A 20,000-nucleotide genomic window follows, 5' to 3' on the forward strand; every position below is an offset into this window, starting at 1 on the left:
CGAGTGTGAATACAGGCCGCTCCCCTGGGATTTCTTATTGTGTGATGTTAAAATGGAGATGACTGCAGCGCTCTGTGATAATTGTGGAGCTAACTACTGCCCTGTTTGCGCATATTAATGTACTTGCACGGGAAAAAATATAATTAATTGAACAAAAATATAATTCATTAGACAACATAATTAATGCCAGTTTGTTTGAGCTGGGCAGAAATTAGCTCAGCATCAGGAATGAAGCACAGGGCAAAATATCCAATTAATCTGATTTTCTACAGAAGATGCCATGTATTCACAGGGTTCACACTAGTCATAGAAGTCAGACTATACAAGAAATGTACAAATGGGCTACTTCACAGGAGTAAAGCAGAAGGCACTTAACATATTGTTGTTGATGGATTTCAGGCCATCTGTAATTGAAACTAGTTGTAGTAAATAAAAAAAACATTCCAGAAGGGAAGAACATCTAGGCTATAAAAGTACACAAACTAACCATTTTCATTGCCTTTATCTCCAGAACACACTGGTGATTGACACACCGAGGGTGAGGAAGCAAACTCGTCACTTCAGCAGCGTCAAAGAGGACGAGATGCTCGAGTTCTCTGAGCTGGAGAGCGAGGACGACGAACCGAGCAAACCCTCATCCAAACCACGACGGCCCCAAGACAAAACTCAGGGCTACCCCCGATCTGAGTGCTTCAGAGTGGAGAAGAACCTGCTGGTCTACGGGTCAGTCACATATTCATGTTTCCCATTTAAAAACCAGACTAAGAACAATGTTGACCACTGGCTTATTTACAAAAATGACTTTAAGACATGGAATCGGTTATATCGAAAGTGTTTCTTTTAGATTTAGACTTCTATTTCTTTCAGAGGGGCCCCAGATGAGTTCTTGACCTAGCAGTCTCCCGTTTGGTTGGTTTTTGGACAGGTGAAGCCTGACTCCATCGAGATAAAACGTGTTGATTAGTGAGCTTTGGGGGTGCTTTTTTCAGTGGATTTTATCATCTTCAAACAGCCCGGCTAGAGTAGCGTCATATTTACAACGTGTGTGTGTGGTACCAATCATTATCATAAGCGTGTTTTCCAAAATGAACTATTCCTTTAAATATGCACAGATGACTCGTATATTCTTACAACATGTATAGGTACTTCCCAAAGGAGCAGGTATGAATGGTACAAGTATGACATTAAAGGGCTGTGGAGGAACAAACCCTCACTGAAGTAGACAGTTCAATAGAAAAGGAGAAGAAAACCTAGTTAGGTTGTGGAGGCTGGTGGGTTGAGTTCATCACTCCGCTAACGTTAATGGATGCAGACCTGCACATGGAGTGATTTAGTAGACCCATCCTTGCACTCAAGGCCATCTATACACAGCAACTAATCAGAGGTGCCTGTAAACACAAACACTCCTATATACACCAAGCATGCTTATTTTATTTCACACAAAGTTACTTTGGACAGCATGGCGCTCACAAATACACACTTGACCATTGTTAAGCCTGTTGCACGCGCGCGCGCACACACACACACACACACACACACCTTTTTTTAAGAGTTCACTGAAATGCACTTTTTAGGCACCTGTTTTTTCCTATTCCTTCAAAAGCCTTTAAAACACATTAAATTTATCTTCAGGAAATGCCTTTATATGCGGCATATAATTGCATTTGAGACGTAATGAACAGTATTTAATTTGAGTGTCTATAACATTTGCATTGACAAAAGAAGATCTTAACTTGGACTAGTGCTAGTACACCATAACAGCCTTCAAAGTCACAGATACAAGTACATCATACTGCACACACAGAGGCAAATTGACACACTTAACCACAGACATGGATTATCGGGTGAGCCCGTCAATTTTCATGGTTGATTTGGTGTGTGCGTGTGCAAGAAAGAACAGTGGTGCTAGTGAGATGTCAGCGTTGTTATTGTTACAGTCTAGTCTTGTGGCCCGAGGCTGTAGGACATAAAAACACACTGTCTGACTGGGCCTGTCCTCTCCGCTCAGTGCTTTGTTGTCTTTTCCCATCATCCATCTTTCTCTCACTCGCCCTCATCCACCATTTTACCCAGTCTAAAAATCATTCAGAGTAAGACTGGTTCACATGGTTCAGTGAAGATTTGGAAGCAGCAGTGGAATTTTTTTTTAGTTGAGAACAAGACAGCCTTCAGGATCGCTTGCTCTCTGAAGGTGGTGGGGGGGGGGGGAGTTGGGCTGTGATCCATGAACGCACACATGGAGGGAGGCCTGGGTGGCACTGGTCAGGGTGACAGTAACTGTGAAGTTAATTGACTGGTTGCATAAGCAAAAAAATAAATAGGATAAGAAACAAAATTAAAAGGGTCACAAAAATAATAAATGTCTCCACATTGTATTATGCAATATTAAAGTTGTTGCTGTTCAACAGCCATTGTATATAAGATTCAGAGCAATCAAAACCATGTTTACAAATGTGTTTACATGCACATTTCATTACATTTCTTTGTCAATAGCGGAGGTGCTTATCTGCCATCTTAGAGATAAATGTACCACTATACAAAATGACCATTTAGAAATGACAATTTAAGACTTTTAGTGCCTTGAATTATATCATGTGCATTATAGTGGTGTGTTTTCATTGCAAATGTCTCTTATATCTATTGATATAGTGCTGCCAGAGTCCCAAAGCCAGTGATCTACTATAACATAAATGCTTTGGTGTTTATGTACTGTTGGTTTAAAAATGTTGTTTTTTTGGAGAGGAAATTCAATTTCTTTTCTAAATTTGCTTCCTTTTTTTGTAGAATGACAATGATGTGTACTGGCAAACAAATGTGTATTCAATATTTTATTTAATAGGCTGGGTATATCCATTTTTTCTTTGTCTTTAGTTGGGGTAGGTGGAGTGACATCCTGACTCATGGTCGCTTTAAGCGCCCCCTGAAGGAGGCAGATGTGGAAAAAATCTGCAGAGCCCTCCTGGCCTACTGCCTGCTGCATTACCGTGGAGACGAGAATATCAAGAGCTTCATCTGGGACCTGATCACCCCAAGTGAGGACGGGACTACCAAAACACTGACCAACCACTCTGGTAACACTAACGCACACACTCACACATCTAATGCACAATTTAGGAGAATCTGAAACCACTAATAATGTTACTCATTATCTCAATTTTAAAGTGATAGCTCGCCTAAAATGTTTCCCTTGTAGGGCTGATGGGTGAGAAAGTAGGTAGTAGAGTTGGGTGGTAATTGGAGCAATGCCAGGGTATTTAGGCAGTGAGTTGGTCACTTAAAGGAAAACTGTACTGCGATACAGAATCCTCATACGAGAGTCCTGTTGTTTGAGCACATTAGAGCGCCTGCCTTGTGCTCTTTCATTAGTCAGACCCCTCTGTTATTTATCTCTATAACTTGCAATTCTTGATACTTTTGACTTTTTGATACCCGAGTTTTGGTGTAACTCTACGATACTTATACAATACTTTATTTGATATCTTACACAAGCTGCACAAGAACCTTGTCCAAATAAAATATTTGCAGGAAACAAGATTCAAATCAGACCAGACATTTAATGCCATATTATGGTAGCAACACATTGGGCACTATTCAATACTGAGGCCTCATCCCAGCCAGTGCTACCTCATTTAGATAATTGAACCCAGCAATGTTTTGGATTTTTTTTTTATTCTGCTGGCCATGTTTTGGAACATGTTCTGGAAATGTTTGAATAAGGTTTACAGGTTGTCATTTGCGGAAGCCCATGAACATTGTCTAAGCACCCTCTCTTTCTGTCCCTCTCTCCAGGTCTCTCTACTCCAGTCCCTCGGGGCAGGAAGGGCAAGAAGGGGAAGCCCACAGCCCCGCCTCCACAGACACCCCGAGCTGATTGGCTGGCCAGCTGCAATCCCGACCACTTATTGCAAGAGGATAGCTACAAGAGACACCTGAAACATCACTGTAACAAGTAGGGCTTTCTCATTTTCACACACGTACAGAGACTCAGCTGAAATACCATGGTAGCCAGTGTCCAACATATTGCTTTTGATTTTGTAGGGGCCATTAACAGTTTATGAAAGGAGCATTGGTGAAAGAGTTCACATAGTGGATATCATAAATTCCAAACTAATGTTGATGGAGCTGTTGCTTTAAAACCAGGACATGGAAACAAGTGGCAGGTGTAATAGTTTGAGTTTTGCTCAACAACCATACGCACAGCACAACTTAAACGGACGCGGCCTCCCTGTCTTCACACACACACACACACACACACACACACGCTTGTTTGCTCTGTGGTCAGTTCTCTCTCCTGTTGTCAGGGAGATATGCTTCAATTTCAAGATTGTTTTCTTCTTGAGGCCTGAGGGGGGGTGTGTGTGTGTGTGTATGTGTGTATGTGTCTGGCTGTGTGCCAGGCCAGGTGCTAGGCAGGCAGACCTGTTGGAAGTGGGTGAAAGACGTACACACACACATACACACACTTGGGGGTGATTATGTGGTGCCATCTGCTAGGCTGGAGCACAGCGTTGTGTGGCTAATCAGGCCTGGCACATTGATGGATGAGCTCCCACAGCCTGCCAACAAACACACACACACACACACTGCAACTTGTGATGCCATTGATGCACGAACACACACACACACACACACACACACTGCAGAATGAGTTGCAAGTGACTTTCTACCCTTCCCCCGTCTTCACTGCCTCTCCAAACTTTCTGTTCCCTCCCTTCTAGTGCTGCTCTCTGTTCTTTCCATTCTTTTCCTCTCTGCTCCTCCCTCTCTGCTCCTCCCCCCAAACCCCTGCCTCTCCTCCTCTGTCTTCTGTTCCAAACGCTGTTATTGGCATTAAATCCTAGTGACAAATCTGGTGACAAATGTTTACAGTGAAACAGATCTTCCAGATAGCATCATTTCCAATGTCAGCAGATCAAATCTGACTCACATTCTTGAGCAATGACTTACCAGCAATTTTTACCGTTACCTTTTTTCGGTACTTGCCCTCTGTTGTAATAAATGTATTTTGGTTGTAAAAATAATTCCAAACCTATTTTCCTATTTACTAAGAACATTTTATTTATTTAGATTTTACACCACACAAAATAGAAACCCTCCCTCTCCCCTCCCAAACCTGTTCCTACAACCTATCAAATCATTATTTCTCACACTGCACTCTAACCTTAATTCTTGTATTTGGATCTCATTCTTTTTTACCCAGTTTTTATTTCCCATGTCTTTTTAACTGCTCTTTCTTCTATTTTTTTTTTATTTTTATGTAAAGCACTTTGAATTGCCTTGTTGCGGAATTGTGCTATAGAAATAAAGTTACCTTGCCTTACAACCTCCAGCCTGTCAGTCAGTTAACGGGGCATAGAGAACACTGGTGTGCCTGTCTGTCTCTGAAGTGTAACTGCACCGCGACTGCTTTCAGCCCACAATTAATATATTGCAGCAACCGCTGTCTGCGTGGAGTTTTGAAAAGTATAACGACACTCCGTCTGCACCACAGCTCTGCGTGTGTGTCAGAGCTCCGCTCTCTGTCAACATGCAGAGAGGACCGATAAGCTCGCCCTTACGCGCTCTCAGGTACTGAAATTTGGCACTGTTTTGATTTAACATGAATCAGTCCTCTGTAGTACCAACGTAATTCGGTTGGTACCCAAAAAAGTACAGATTTCGGTACCCAACCCTATGGAAGAGTAACTCTGACTAGGAATATCTGTAATTTGTATCCAGACCATGTATTTGACAGCAATTGTAGAAAATGCAGTAATGAATTATAGTTTCTGCAACCAGTATTCCAACAAAAGAAAACGTCAGACATTTTCTGAAGAGTTTTAGATAAAAAAATCCAAGATCTTGTTCTTAGTGCTTCAGCAAACTGCACCTTTCCATTTAACAGCTTATCCTTTACTAGAATCAGTCCAGTGGTAATACAATATCTATCAGACGCATTATTGGAGAATTTTACAAATACATTGGACAATATAACCTGCTGTATTGTTTTGACAAATGAATTGCATTAGATGGTTTTCAACATTCATTCAATTCAGGACATTTTTATTTGATTACTTAAGAAAATGTATGAGGTTTAATTCAGTGCACTCGTAATTAAAAGATTGTTGGTCGCAGCCCGGCGTTTGTGTTGAACTAAACCAGACAGCTCTACTAAAAGGACAATTTGACCAACTTGACTTTGTTCTGCAGGGTGTTGCTGAGGGTGAGGATGCTGTATTATCTGCGACAGGAAGTCATAGGCGACCAGGCTGAACGTACTCTGGAAGGAGCTGACTCCAGGTTAGTAACACTTCTTTCAGTGTCTTCTCTTTAACCACTTCTTCCCATGCATATAGAGGGCTGATTACAACATAGAAGGCAACTTTATTTTTCCTTTTCTCTCTTCACATTCCTCCGTTGTCTTTGGTAAGTGAGCCTTTTGCTGCTCAAGCTAACTATTCAGTTCCTATTCTGTTTACAACATGCTAATCATAGTCCCACTTTCTCTCACAGACGTCTAGAGATCTTAAAACAAGACCTTACATTTTTGTTTGTAATCTGTTGTATTGACATCACTGATCTAAAAATAGGATGTCTGTCTGCATGGATAGAAAACAAAACTAGTGTGCCGTTTCTGTGTTTTCAACCCAGAATGGTTGCCTCTGGCTTTGCAAGTCTTTCCAACATTCTGAGAATTTGTAACTTGTCCAGACCTCCTTAAGGGCCCATAAGTTTGGCAACCTGATATTAATTCTGAACCCCAAATGAACACATCATCCAGCAGAGGATCTTTCCTTGAATACAACATACATACTAGGTGTTTACAGTCAAAGTTAAGGCTTTCATGTATTGATGCATAATGAAAGTGAGTTGAGAGATGGGTATTTATATGAATGTGTGATGAATTATTACTAAAGTGTATTTCCGTCTGTTCTAGTGGCCTCTTTGGCAGGGTTCTTTTCATTCTGACAGAAACAACAGTTTTTTATCTGGGGAAAATGAGCTTTCTATCGCGGTTTTGACCCATTTAGAGGGTTTTTTCACATTGACAAGCTATTGCTTATTATCATTTGGCCCGAGGCCTTACAGTGCAAGGTTGTGGATGTGAAGGTTTGCTATACTGTTTTCTTCATCTCACCCTGACAACTCCTACACTGCTTCCCCTGTCTTTTTCTGTCACACTACATGTTTCTTGCCATCTGTCCATCTCTCCCTTCTCTCTGCAGTCCACTTTAGTCTCATCATCTCCCATCCCCCTCTCATCACCCTTTCACCCAGATGTGATGCATTTATAATGTGGAGCACGTGCACTTCATGTTGATCTCTCCCATCCTCCCCCTCTCTCTCCCATCCTCCCCCCTCCCTCTCAATGGCTTGTGTTTGTGTGTGTGTACGTGCATGCTAGATGTGAGCATACGGGGTGCCATCGTGCCAACATATGCCAGGGGGATTTAGAATGCCAGTCTTGGAGCGTATGTGTGTGTGTTGCCAAGGCCGGGCATGCTGCTGTTTACAGAGATAAGGGACTGTTTCCCTCGTTTCTCCTCTCCTCCTGTCACCCTCTGTCTTTCTGCTTCCATTGTGTATTGTACCCTTTCTCTCCATAACTAGCTGGAAACACCATTTTCTACCTTTTTCTTACCATAATGGAGGATTTATTTTTTTTCCCTTTTTTTTGTGCCACAACATAGAATCTAGCATGCGAAAATCTTGCTCATTATAACTATTCTCAGTTTGTCATTTAAATGCATGAAGAATTCTGATCTTGACCAAAGAACTTTCAAATTACTTTTTGTAATTTGAAAAAGATGGGTCAAAGCAACATCTTATAGTCTTGAGTTTAGGTACTATGTCGGTGGCATCGATGTATTGCTCTTAAGTTATTGTCAATCAAAAGTCTGGATATTCGTTGCTATAGATGTACAGTAAAGCCAGAGGCTAACTGCGGTTGGGTCAAGCCTTCAGTGAGCAACACACACGGACATTAGGCGCTCTTTTTCTGTACCAGTCGGCTTTCTTCTTTTTCTCCAGCATTTAGCGGTAGACTCGAACACTTTTAGGCGTATACTGCCTCCGTCAGGTCCGGAAGAATTGCATCCCTCGATACTGTAGGTAACTACTACCGTCACATTTTGCGACTTTTGGTACCGAAGTACCGGTTCTCGTGACATCCCTGAACACAACACATTCATACTTTTTCCATCTCCATCAACTGTATTACTGATAAATGATTTGGACATAAATGGATGATTCACAGAAATGACAATGTGCTGTTTTTAGTTTAAAGGAAAAGTCACAAGGTGAAGTAGCACTTCACATATGGCACTGTGTGCCATAGAAAAGAATTATCCAAAAATAATAGAGAAGGGAACTGCGATTTGCTCATTCTCCCAAAGTCAGGGTTAAGCCACTAACCAGCTGTACGGGTGGGTATCGTTAGGATCGTTTCTTCATCTTATCAATACTCTCATTGGTTCTTTTTTATTACTAAAGAAATTGTTTTTTTAATTATTACTTTTTGTAACTTATTGCTCTGGGAAGGGGAAATATTTAAGTTTATTCATAACATGGAGACACTTTGGGGATATTGCCCAACTGAAGCTAAGTGAACATTCACAAACAGTTTAGTTTGATTATCAGTTTGTTTCTGCCACAGTGAGCTGGACATCTGGATTCCCCAGCCGTTCCATGCTGAAGTCCCAGCTGACTGGTGGGACAGCGAGGCAGACAAATCCCTGCTCATCGGTGTCTTCAAACACGGTAAGCACACGCCAGCAAGCTCATACACCTACTGTACATATAGATCCACATCTTGCAACATGGCAGCCAAAGCGCATGTATGCGGTGATTACAAAATGAACATCACACACCCACAGATAACGTGTCAGCACCTTCTGACACACTCCAGTGGCTTCCAACCCCAGTAAACATCACGCAAGCATTCACATACACATCATATTCAAACTGGGTGAGGGCAGACAAACAAACACATCCCACCCACTACTGCTGACACCGGTTGATTGGTGTTGCTTTGGTGATAGTGGTACGCAGCTGGCAGGCTCAGTGTGCTATCGCGAGTGTGATTGATGGCTGGTTTCACCATGAGCTGTGTGTGCGTGTTTCTGCTTTGCAGTTTGTTACAGGTGTTAAACAAATGACTACAAAGCTTATTTCAAGGTTAAAATAACACACGTCTTTTCTTACCGTTAACCTGGTTATTTGGATCATCATTTGGAAAGTTGCCCTAATTTCCAAATTACCCACCTTTGGGTGGTAACTGAATGTAACTCCCAGTGGCAGACCGATGAGGCCGAGTATAGTGTCTGTGCGCAGTGGATGAAGACCCTCATTCATATTAATTTGGCATAATTGTCATAATTTTTCCATCATTGCCACCCTCTATGATTCAATTAGGACACACACATACACACACAGGAATACAAAAGGGCTCACCCATAGTTAATCATTATCCTCATTCACTAGGGAGGCCCTTGGGGGGGGACTAATGCACACATCCACACACGGTCTGCTTTGTATGCAGACACATGCACACAAGCACACAAAGCAATGCGACACACGCACACACAGAAAAGTGATGGCCTGTAAAGGCCCCGATGATTAACGTTTGGCTGTGGGCACAGAGCTGCGTGTGTGACAGAGATGGTTAGGAACAATGCGTCATATCTTACCTAATTGAAATGTGATGGAGAGAGAGAGAGAAGGGATGACTGAAAGCTTAAAGGAGAGGCGGTGTGGTCCTGTTATGGTGGCCTTCCTTGCTCCTCTTCTTCCTCCTGTTCTTTCCACACTCATTTTTCCTTCTCTACTTTTTTCTCCTTTTCTCACCTGCTCCTCTATATTTCCCCTCATCCCCCCCTCTCCTTCACTATGTGTCTCAGTAGGATCTGCACATTCTAATCTGTTCTGCTTGAATGCCCCTAACTGACAAACACACACACTTTCTCACACCCACTAGCTCACTTTCACAGACGCCATGACATGCACACTTTTTCCTCTTCTTTTTCTCTCCCTCTATCTTTCTATCTCTTTCTCTCTGACACAAATGAGCACCTGCAGGCTCACTTGGATAAGCACACACACACACACACACACACACACACACACACACACACACACACACACACACTAGAGGCGGGTGTACATGCACAAACACACACGGGCTGTCTGTCTTGTCAGCAGCTGGCTCCTGGGGTCTGCCCTTCTGCTGCTGTTTTTGTCTACTCCATTTAATATGGGATGCTGTGTGTGCGCGTGTGCATGTGTTAAAAAAAGAGTGTGTTGGGACTATGTGGCATCTGTCTGTCTAAAAGTGAGCACAAATTATGTGTGTGTGTTACATTGACTTCTTACTGATTAGGTTACTAGGTCCACTTTATAGCCTCTGCATCTTCAGACATGGATTCCAAGCTTCTGTAATTCTAATCTTTTCCTCTCCAGGCTATGAGAAGTACAACTCAATGCGAGCTGACCCCGCCCTGTGTTTCTTGGAGAGGGTCGGCATGCCGGACGCCAAGGCTATCGCTGCTGAGCAGAGGGGCTCCGACATGATGGCAGATGGCGTCGAGGGGTAAGAGAGCAGGCTCTACTCACCAAAAAGCAGCTTATCTGCTACCACTTCACTCAAGTATTATTTCCCATCTCTGTCTGTGATTTGTCACATTTTAATACCTTTTTCATCTTCTCAACAATTAACTTGAAAAAGTGCTCAGAATGTTTAAAATCTGAAGAATTAATGATTTTGATTTAAACCATGTAGTCCAGTATCTCCATAGATGTGACTGGAAGCAGGTGTAGGCCCACATGTTTTTGTATCTGATATGTTACTCTGACATATGCTTATTGTAAGTGATTGCATTCCTCCAAAAACTTTGATGGTGATTGAATATACTTTGTGTGTTGTTTTTTTGCCTTTTCGCCTCCTTTTAATATTCCCTTTCCGCTTTATTTCTTCAAATATTAAAAGTGAAAATGATCAGTTTGTGAAACTCAACAGTCTATGCTTCCATGAAATTAAAATCTTGAACTCCTTGCCTGTCTTCCCAACCTCTACAGTGAGGATGAGGATCCAGAGTACAAGCCACTGCGGATGCCTTTTAAAGACGACATGGACGACTTCACCAACTCACCGCTGGATGACACTGTGGAAGGTGAAGCCGAAGGTAAACTTTGAATTCACCCAGAGCCAGAGAGTCAATTAATAAAATATTTAGAGCAAAAAATGGTAAATTAAGATGCCATTACTAAATGACTGTTCTTGTAGGCCTTAGTTTAGTAGTTCCTGCAGAAACCGCTCTGTTAGTTACTAGGGGTGAGGGGAAAAGTTGGTTCTTGGATGCATCGTGGATTCCCTCTTGAAAAATGATGGCTCGATACAGAAAAGTCAATCAGAAATTTGTCATTCTTACAGTCAGAATTATGGCCAATGAGCCACCATTGAATGTTTACATTTTTGTAAATGTGAGTAGATGTAAATATAAATGTTGTCTGTCTAAACTAAAAGATAATGAAAGTAAATTCATCTGTTTATTTTAATTATGTCTTATTAAACATACGCTATGTTTTAAAAGTAGTGAGTGAATGAATGAATTTATGGCCACACAGTGAGAAAAAATAAATTATGTATAGAAATAAAGAATGTTGATGCATCAAGATGCATTGATAATAGTTTCATCATCGCATTGTAGCCCTCGGAATCAAATCGTGAGCTACCTAGAGATTCCCACCCCTATTGGTTACTGCCACAGGCTTTTCAGTCATAACCCTAATAAAACTACTACAGGCTCTGTGCCACATGAGCAAAGGGACATGTTTGAGAACAAGTGATTAAAAGATGAACAGGCTCCTTACAGCATCTTTCTCCTTTGTTCCTCCCTGTCCTCTCACCTCACATAGCTAAATCAGGTGAAAACGGTCAAAGTGTTTTGGGCGGAGCTTCTGGCTCCAGCGAGCGACTCTATTGGCCAGCAGCCTCAGCTCTGACTGCCCGTCTGCGTCGCCTCATCACGGCCTACCAGCGCTCCAACCGCAGGGAGCAGCTCCGCCAGGAGGCCCTCAACCGGCCTGATGGTCGCAGACGACGACGCAGGGAGTTCCTGCCTGCCATCGGCATGGTTACCGATACACCAGGAGCAACTTACATCCAAGATGGAGCGGGGGTATTCTTGACAGAAGGAAGCCCGTATCTGGCTAAAGGAAGTGCTTACTTTGCCAAAGGTGGGCAGTTCATGCCAGAGGCGTCACCAGTGATGACTGCCAGCTCCCTAATGACTGATGGAGCCATGTACTACAAGGAGAGAAGACAAAGGTATTGTTGCATATGATGTCTCATAATTACTTATAATTATCCTACGTATATATGTATACACAAGATTATTAAATAATTGCCCTACACCATTGCACCCTGCAAATCAGTATTCAAGTATGCCAAAGAGTTAAATCAAATCACTACGTTACTTTTTGTAGTTGAAGCTTTGCTCACACATTTTGTCTTCTCTGTCAGATGGACTCGTCGTGAGGAGGCTGATTTCTACCGTGTAGTGTCCACCTTCGGAGTCGTCTTTGATACCCAGCGTCAGAAATTTGATTGGGCACAGTTCAGGGCCTTTGCTCGACTGGACAAGAAAACGGATGAGAGCTTGGAGAAATATTACTATTCATTCATTGCCATGTGTAAACGGGTCTGCAGAATGCAGGTCAAGACTGATACAGGTAAGAGGAAAATGAATTACTTAGTTACTGCAAGGCACAAAGGGGTATTTTGAGCATTATGTATTGTGCAGTTGCTCCGTCACTAAAATAACAGTTTGTTTGCATATTCTTGAGATAAATGGTGTGATATATTTCGTTGATTTTCTTATTGAAGACTGTCTCTGTCTTTTACCTCATTAGAACTCCCAGACCCAACGTTGATCATCGACCCCATTACAGAGGAGCGCGCTTCTCGCACCCTGTACCGCATCGAGCTGCTACGTCGCATCCGTGAGCAGGTTCTCCCCCACCCGCTGCTCTCTGAACGCCTCAAGCTTTGCCAGCCCTCCCAAGACCTCCCGGAGTGGTGGGAGTGTGGCCGCCACGACCGGGACCTCATCTTGGGGGCCTCTAAGCACGGCGTAAGCCGGACAGATTATCACATCTTAAACGACCCTACCTTGGCCTTTCTGGACGCCCACCAGCGATTAACAAGCCAGCGAGGGCCTGGTGTCAGCATTGGAAACCAGGGAGAGGTCACCAAAGCGGGGATGGGAGCAACAGAAAGCATCTCTGCACCCCTCCTCACCTCCGCAGAGCTGGCGAGTGCTGCGGCTTCTGCAAAAATTGCCATTGATGCAGCTAAAGAGGAGGAGGGAGAAGGGAAGGAGGTGAAGATGGAGGTGAAAATGGAAATGGAGGAAGGAGATGCCAACGACATTCCATGTACCAAGACTGAAACTCTTGATGAACAGAAGGAACATGAGGGAGAGGTCAGAGATGGGAAAGATGAAATCGCTGCTTCACTGAGGAAGGAGGTGAAGAAAGAAGAAGAAAAAGAAGAGGAGGCCCAGCCAAAAGTAGAAAAAGAGGAGCAGGAAAAGCAGAAAGAAGAGCAGAGTGGAGAAGGAGACAAGACTTCCTTGCCAGCAGATGACCAAGACAAAGACTTAACAGAAGAGAAGAGTTTGACTCCTGTTGACTCTCTCAGGGACCAGAGGGAGATGACCACTGAGCTCACAGAACATCCCGACTCCTCTCCTAAAGCACAACTGGGCCACAAGACTTCAGAGCAGGAAGACAGAGAGGAGAGGGAGAACCCAGAGTCTCCTAAATCTCCAAAGTCAGCTGACACAGATAAAAGCCCGGAGGAGGAAGAGGAAGAGAGGATGGATGAAGATGACAAATCAGAGAAATCCTCTCAGGCTGAAGGTAAGGGGGCAAGTTTATTGCTTTGTCATTAGCTTGGAGTTAGTCCGAGTCATTGGTCTCTGTGGGCACAGTGTTCACACTTTTGGATTTGGTTTACCAAGGAGATGATGATGTGAAGTTCTTAATGTAGCTTTTACACAACATAGATGTCTCAAATGTCTTACTTTAACTGTACTCTTGTTTATTATAATCCCTTTTGTTAACCAGTTAATTTTCCCTGGTTGTCGGCCCCCGTCATTGCTGACACCACACTCGGTCACAGGCCTATTTCTGGTGTTTCCCCTCATGACTTGGGAGTGTTTTAATAAGTTCCAGGGGCGAGAGAATAAAATGAATTTAGATCCCTTGATAACAATTTGGAAACCCTTTTTAATTAAGAGTGGCAACGTGACTTTCCCTCTCTCCACACAGCGAGTGCTGCGTCAGAGCAGAAGAACTTTGATGAGGAGAGTATCGCATCTCTGAGCACATCTGCTCAAAATGAAACCAGAGATGGGTTCTGCCCCGACGACCTGCCGGAAACCTCTGCGCTGCAGGCCTTACACGACCGCGCTTACGCCTTCTCATTCTGGCCTAAGGTGAGTTACGAACAGAAGCCAGACAAATAAAGGCCAGTCGCTCATAAACGCAAGGAATAATCACCCAGTTGTCATTTGTTTAATTCAGTTGCTTCTACACTGCTATTTTTCCAATCGTTGTTAAGCTCCTGTTAACACTTCCTGCAAATGTTTCACATTGCCCTTTGAACCTTTTACAGGCTTTATATATGGAACATCTGTGCAGGACATGTTGAGTTTCATTGACGGTAACAGTGATTTTTGAATGAAAACAGTGTTTTTGTTGAAAGAGAAACTCAAAGCAGCAGAGTGCAAAGTATGACATGCCTCAATTGTTGTACTGATGGTATTAGTGCTGGAAATGTATTCATCAACATGGGTGTTTTTTGGTAAAATATAATCAAATCGAAGGCATGTCTCTAATATAAGCCTGTAACTTTCAAATACTGTAGTGGGAACTATTTGAAAATGAACTGCGCTTTCTAGAATAGTCCATCATTACCTCTCTCCATTCTCTCCACCCTTCAGGATCGAGTGATGATCAACAGGATGGATAACATCTGCGAGGCCGTCTTGAAGGGCAAGTGGCCTGTCAACAGACGCCACATCTTTGACTTCCCCAGTAACCTGTTGCCAGGCCATGGCTCCACAGTAACCCCAGCGGCCGTAGCCACAGTGACCGAGAGCCCGCTGCAGAGGCGGAGCCTAGCCGAGCTGACAATGGCCGGCATCCATACACCTTACAGTGGGAGTGAGGATAAAACACTATCACCACAGGTTCATGTGAGTGTTTGCATACACACACACACACACACACACACACACACACACACACACACACACACACACTAAAATTAGAATCATACTTTTAGCACTCTGTTTTTGTAAATAAAGATGCAAGAACATCAGTGCTAAATGTTGCTGAAGTACCAGTAGCAATAATATGACAAGCTCCAAGGTAAGATGCTGCTGTTAGGCAGACGCAGGTGTGACTGTTACTCTGATGTTGCAGGAGGACGCTCTGAGCCTGACAGTGCCTCGACAGAGGAGGAGGAGGAGGAGGAAGATTGAGATTGAGGCAGAGAGGGCCGCCAAGAGACGTAACCTAATGGAGATGGTGGCTCAGCTGAGAGAGAGCCACTCTGCTGCTGAGTCCCAGAGCCAGGCTATAGACCTCACCAAGGTGCTCGCATAAACTCACACTAACACAGTCGAACCATGAAGTTCCTTAGTATGATCCTACAGAAACTGTTATTATAATTTTTTACATTTAAACAAAGTCAAGTCAATTAACTAAAACTGATGTGATTTGTTGTTCAGGGTATGCACCATCACCACAAGGCCTCTCCCTCATTGGCCGGCTTCCCCAGTGCCCTGGTGACAAGCCCCTCCCTCAAAGCCCAGATGGAGTTGCTCCAGCAAACCCCGCCCTCCGGACACAGAGCCAATGGTTCACTGGAGGCTGACCTGCCCATCATGAGGAGGAGGCGGGGCCGCAGGAAAAATGTGGAAGGCCTGGAGCTGTTGTTTATGGGCAACAAGAGAGCAGGAGCGGTATGTGTGCGTTTTAATTGACAGTAACGTTGTCAGCATTGCACTAACACAAAACAAGATAGTATGGGTATCTACAATAAATGGGGCGACGCCAGCGAGCTAGTTCAGGCAGGCAACTCGAGCTGCACCGCTGTATACATGTGTGACACGCTTCACACTCCGTATCATTTACTAAAAACATCCCATCAATTTGGCGGTCTATTTAAGCTGCTCATCAATGATGCTGGTGCCCTGCTCCCGTATTGAGCGTATCTGTAAGCCCCACCTCCACCCCAGCATCCACCTCCAGCAGGGGGGAAGCTACTTTATCATCACTCCCCAATATCTCATGTAAACCCAATCTGTGGGGAGGGATGAGCTCAGAGTCTGGCCGCCAAACACAATATTCTGCTGTTATAATAAAATCGTGAGTTTTCTGACTGAAATGCATCTTTCCTTCTCCTCCATTCTCTGTGTTCCTCTTGGACATTCAGGATGATGGCGATGGGACAAAGGTTTCAGGTGTGGAGGGGGTTCAGGATGCTGCCCGTGCCCACAGACCCCTCACCGTCCCAGAGCAGAGCCCCAGTGCCAGATCTCTTGCCTCCGGCAGTCTGGAGGAGGAAGAGGCAGCCGTTTCCAACAAAGAGCTAGGAGAGTGGCTGAGGCAGCACCCAACATACACCATGGACATGACTGGATTCACACCAGTACGTCTTCCTCTTTTAAAAAATGATTTATTTTAATAGATTTTTTTGTCCTCTTCACCTTTAGTCCTTTGTTAGTGTGAACCTAATCAGGAATATGTCTTAATGATTTGTTTCTGCTGTTTATTCCTGCCTTCTTTTCTCTAAGCCAAAGCGTATTCACACCTACCTCTCTACACCTTTTTTGTCTTCCTATGACAGAAGAGCGAGGATTTACTGCTGTCTCAGTTTTCTAAGCCCAAGCAGAAGCGCCATCGCTGTCGAAACCCCAACAAGATAGACATCAACACCCTGACTGGGGACGAGAGAGTGCCTGTAGTGAACAGACGCAATGGACGCAAGGTAAGCTGGCACACATCAGGAGTCTCCATTCAAAACAGTTATAGTACATGTGCTGCTAATAATAATAATAATAATAATAATAATAATAATAATAACCTAAGCCAAGGTTACTGTCTACATCAGTGTTTCTCAAATTGGGTACTAGGGGTACTTTGGAGTGCTGCAGGGGTGTATGTGAGATTTTATGCAAATAATTATACTATAATAACAAATACATTTAGCGATGGACTCTAAACATTTAAAAAGTAGGCTAGCATTTAAGTGTTTTTCAGTTACTAGGTTGTTGTTGTTTAGCCTAAACAGGCGCAGCGTTGTATTGTACATCTTTATATAGTTTTTTTTTCTACCAAAAATGTTTCGCGCTTTTCAGGGGGTACTACATTAACTTATTTTCCAAGAAACTCATTTCATCTTTCTGTTCCACAGATGGGCGGGGCCATGGCTCCACCAATGAAGGAGCTTCCCAGATGGTTACTGGAGAACCCAGAGTATTCCATCGCCCCTGATTGGACGGACATTGTGAAACAGTCGGTTAGTAAACAGGACACAACCTATGAACAGTTACCTCTTAGTAACAACTAGCCTATTGATTTCACTGTGTACTAAATGTTTCTTCAGATATGGTTGTTATAAATGAAAATTGTTGCATTATCGTTTCCTTTTATAGCCCCTCTGGGCCCAACCTTCTCCAAATGCCAGCTTGCAGTTCCGTTGTGAATTTAATTTGTTTTCTAACCTAAAATCGTCCTCCACACAGGGTTTCCTTCCAGAAGCCATGTTTGACCGCCTTCTGACCGGCCCTGTAGTCAGAGAGGAGGGCGTCCGTCGTCGGGGGCGACGACCTAAATCTGAGATTGCCAAGGCAGCCGCCGCCGCCCAGGCAGCAGCAGCAGCTCAGGCTGCCCAGGCATCGCTGGCCTCTGCTGTTTCATCTGCAGGTACACACTGCTGCTAAAGCAACCAGTTCATCACACACATAATTCACATGCATGTTAAGTAAAAAGATGCACAATATTTTTAACCTTTGTCTTGCAGTAGCTCTGCCGTCACACTTTTCTTTTTTTTTCTTTTTTTTTAAACACACATTATGTGTAAGAGATGGGATTTTAGAACTGTTGGTGTTTGTGCTGAAGAGCTTCATTTTAACCCTGCCGTGTGTGTGTGTGTGTGTGTGTGTGTGTGTGTGTGTGTGTCTGCAGGAGGAATCAACCCTCTGCTGTTGAACAGTCTGTTTGGAGGGATGGACCTGTCGTCCCTCCAGAGCCTTCAGTCTCTTCAGTTGGCTGCTGGTCTGATGGCCTTCCCTCACACCGCCGACCCCAAGCACGCTGCTGCCAACGCCGCGGCTGCCTCCATGATGCCCCTTATGTTGCCCGGCATTGGAGGCCTGCCCAACATGGCCGGCCTCCCTAACATGTTTAGCCTAGGCGGGCTGTTTGGAGGTAACCTGGCAGCAGCCTCCGCCTCCGCCTCAAACGCCATCGCTGACACTTCACGGAACACCAACGGAACAATGGAGGGAGGAGAGAGTGATGAGGCAGTGATGAAGAAGAGGAAGAGAGATGGAGAGGAAAAAGAAGAGGGAGAAGACTATGAAGAGATGGGAGACGATGAAGAGGAGGAGGCTGCTGATGGTAATGAGGAAGGAGTGAAGAAGAAGAAGAAGAAGAAGGCGGCGAGGAAGGAGGAGAAAGGGGGCAGGGGAGTGGCTGAGAAATCAGTTAATGATGTAACTGGAGCTCAGATCCCAGCTGCTGATTCCTCAGCTGAGGCATCCATCAACGGTGACGCCGCAGCCCTGTTAGCTGCAGCCGGCATGTCAGCCAATTCCCTGGCGTTCAACCCCTTCCTCCTCTCTACCATGGCCCCCGGCCTCCTCTACCCCTCCATGTTCCTACCTCCAGGCCTCGGGGGGCTCAGTCTGCCCAGCTTCCCCACCGCCTCCACCCTGGCCGAGCTGCAGAACGCCATGGCTGGAGCGCTGGGGGGCAACGTCGTGACCACAAACCCCCCAAGAGACGAGGAGGAGGACGAGGAGGAAGACGAGGAGGAGGAGAACGTGGGGCTGAAAGCCACAGGAGAGGAGGAGTTGGAGGGAGGAGGAGAGAGTGACTTGGCGGAGGAAAAGGAGAATGGAGCGGAGGAGGAGACAAGAGGCGATGATTCAGCCCTGGAGGATGGAAGGATGGGTGAAGAGGAGGAGGAGGAGGAGGAAGAGGAGGAGACAGCAGCGTCTTCACAGAAGGACAAGAGTGACTGAAATAAAACATAAAACTGACTGGCCTTGGACATTTCCTTACCTCTGACCTCCCCCTCCCCTCTCCCTCGCCACGTTTACACGCCTCCACCAGAAATATCCAAACTATTATGAATCCTGTTTTTTTTTCCCCTTTACATTGTTGTTGATGATTTCTCTCACTCTTTATTTTTTGACCAGGTATATTTACTATGCGTCAGAGAGAATGGTGTGTGTGTGTGTCTGTCTCTCTCTGTGTGTGTGTGTGTGTGTGTGTGTGTGTGTGTGTGTGTTAAGTTAAATCTCTCTGATCGATAGAATAGTCAGGGAAAATCCTCACAGCCGCTCGCTCAGAGTTCAGCTCCTCTTTAAAGACTTTCTTCCTATCTGGTTGGCCTGTGTGCACGGTGAATGGTGCACCCACACTTTTCTCACAATCCTGCAAATAGGACTTTACAAGGTTCCAATAGTGCTATTATTATTATTGCTGCTTTCAGCTCTCAAGTCTTTATTTTTGCTTCCCTCTTTGTCTGGACTGTTTTTGTTGTTGGCAGCGTCTCATCAAGAAGAGAAGAAACGCCTGCTGGTGGCGCTTCTTCTAACATCAGTTCTCAAAAAAAGCATTACAGCTAACCCGGCTGTCTGTCTGACAAAGCTGCTGCAAAATGAATTGTGGGTAATATTATAGTAGATTGAGCTGTTCTGTTTCAGAGCAGATTTTTAGTT

The 20,000-nt window shown here is 44.3% G+C and overlaps 1 protein-coding gene across 1 annotated transcript in view; it reads left to right on the top strand.

Moving 5' to 3' along the window:
- Nucleotides 1–20,000, top strand: part of chd7 (chromodomain helicase DNA binding protein 7) — an 81,936-nt gene that overhangs the window by 60,379 nt on the left and 1,557 nt on the right. The window contains exons 23-41 of the mRNA XM_078264856.1: nt 512–723; nt 2,872–3,071; nt 3,790–3,949; nt 6,190–6,279; nt 8,636–8,739; nt 10,438–10,567; nt 11,053–11,159; nt 11,893–12,304; nt 12,500–12,708; nt 12,889–13,899; nt 14,311–14,477; nt 14,985–15,239; nt 15,469–15,639; nt 15,777–16,010; nt 16,484–16,699; nt 16,898–17,038; nt 17,465–17,569; nt 17,796–17,976; nt 18,238–20,000. The exon at nt 18,238–20,000 is cut by the window's right edge and continues 1,557 nt beyond it. Coding sequence (XP_078120982.1) covers nt 512–723; nt 2,872–3,071; nt 3,790–3,949; nt 6,190–6,279; nt 8,636–8,739; nt 10,438–10,567; nt 11,053–11,159; nt 11,893–12,304; nt 12,500–12,708; nt 12,889–13,899; nt 14,311–14,477; nt 14,985–15,239; nt 15,469–15,639; nt 15,777–16,010; nt 16,484–16,699; nt 16,898–17,038; nt 17,465–17,569; nt 17,796–17,976; nt 18,238–19,298 — 5,166 coding nt within the window. The 3' untranslated portion in view covers nt 19,299–20,000. The remainder of the gene's footprint in view (nt 1–511; nt 724–2,871; nt 3,072–3,789; nt 3,950–6,189; nt 6,280–8,635; nt 8,740–10,437; nt 10,568–11,052; nt 11,160–11,892; nt 12,305–12,499; nt 12,709–12,888; nt 13,900–14,310; nt 14,478–14,984; nt 15,240–15,468; nt 15,640–15,776; nt 16,011–16,483; nt 16,700–16,897; nt 17,039–17,464; nt 17,570–17,795; nt 17,977–18,237) is intronic.

The sequence above is a fragment of the Sander vitreus genome, chromosome 12 (assembly GCF_031162955.1).
Source record: "Sander vitreus isolate 19-12246 chromosome 12, sanVit1, whole genome shotgun sequence".
NCBI classification, from domain to species: Eukaryota; Metazoa; Chordata; class Actinopteri; order Perciformes; family Percidae; genus Sander; species Sander vitreus.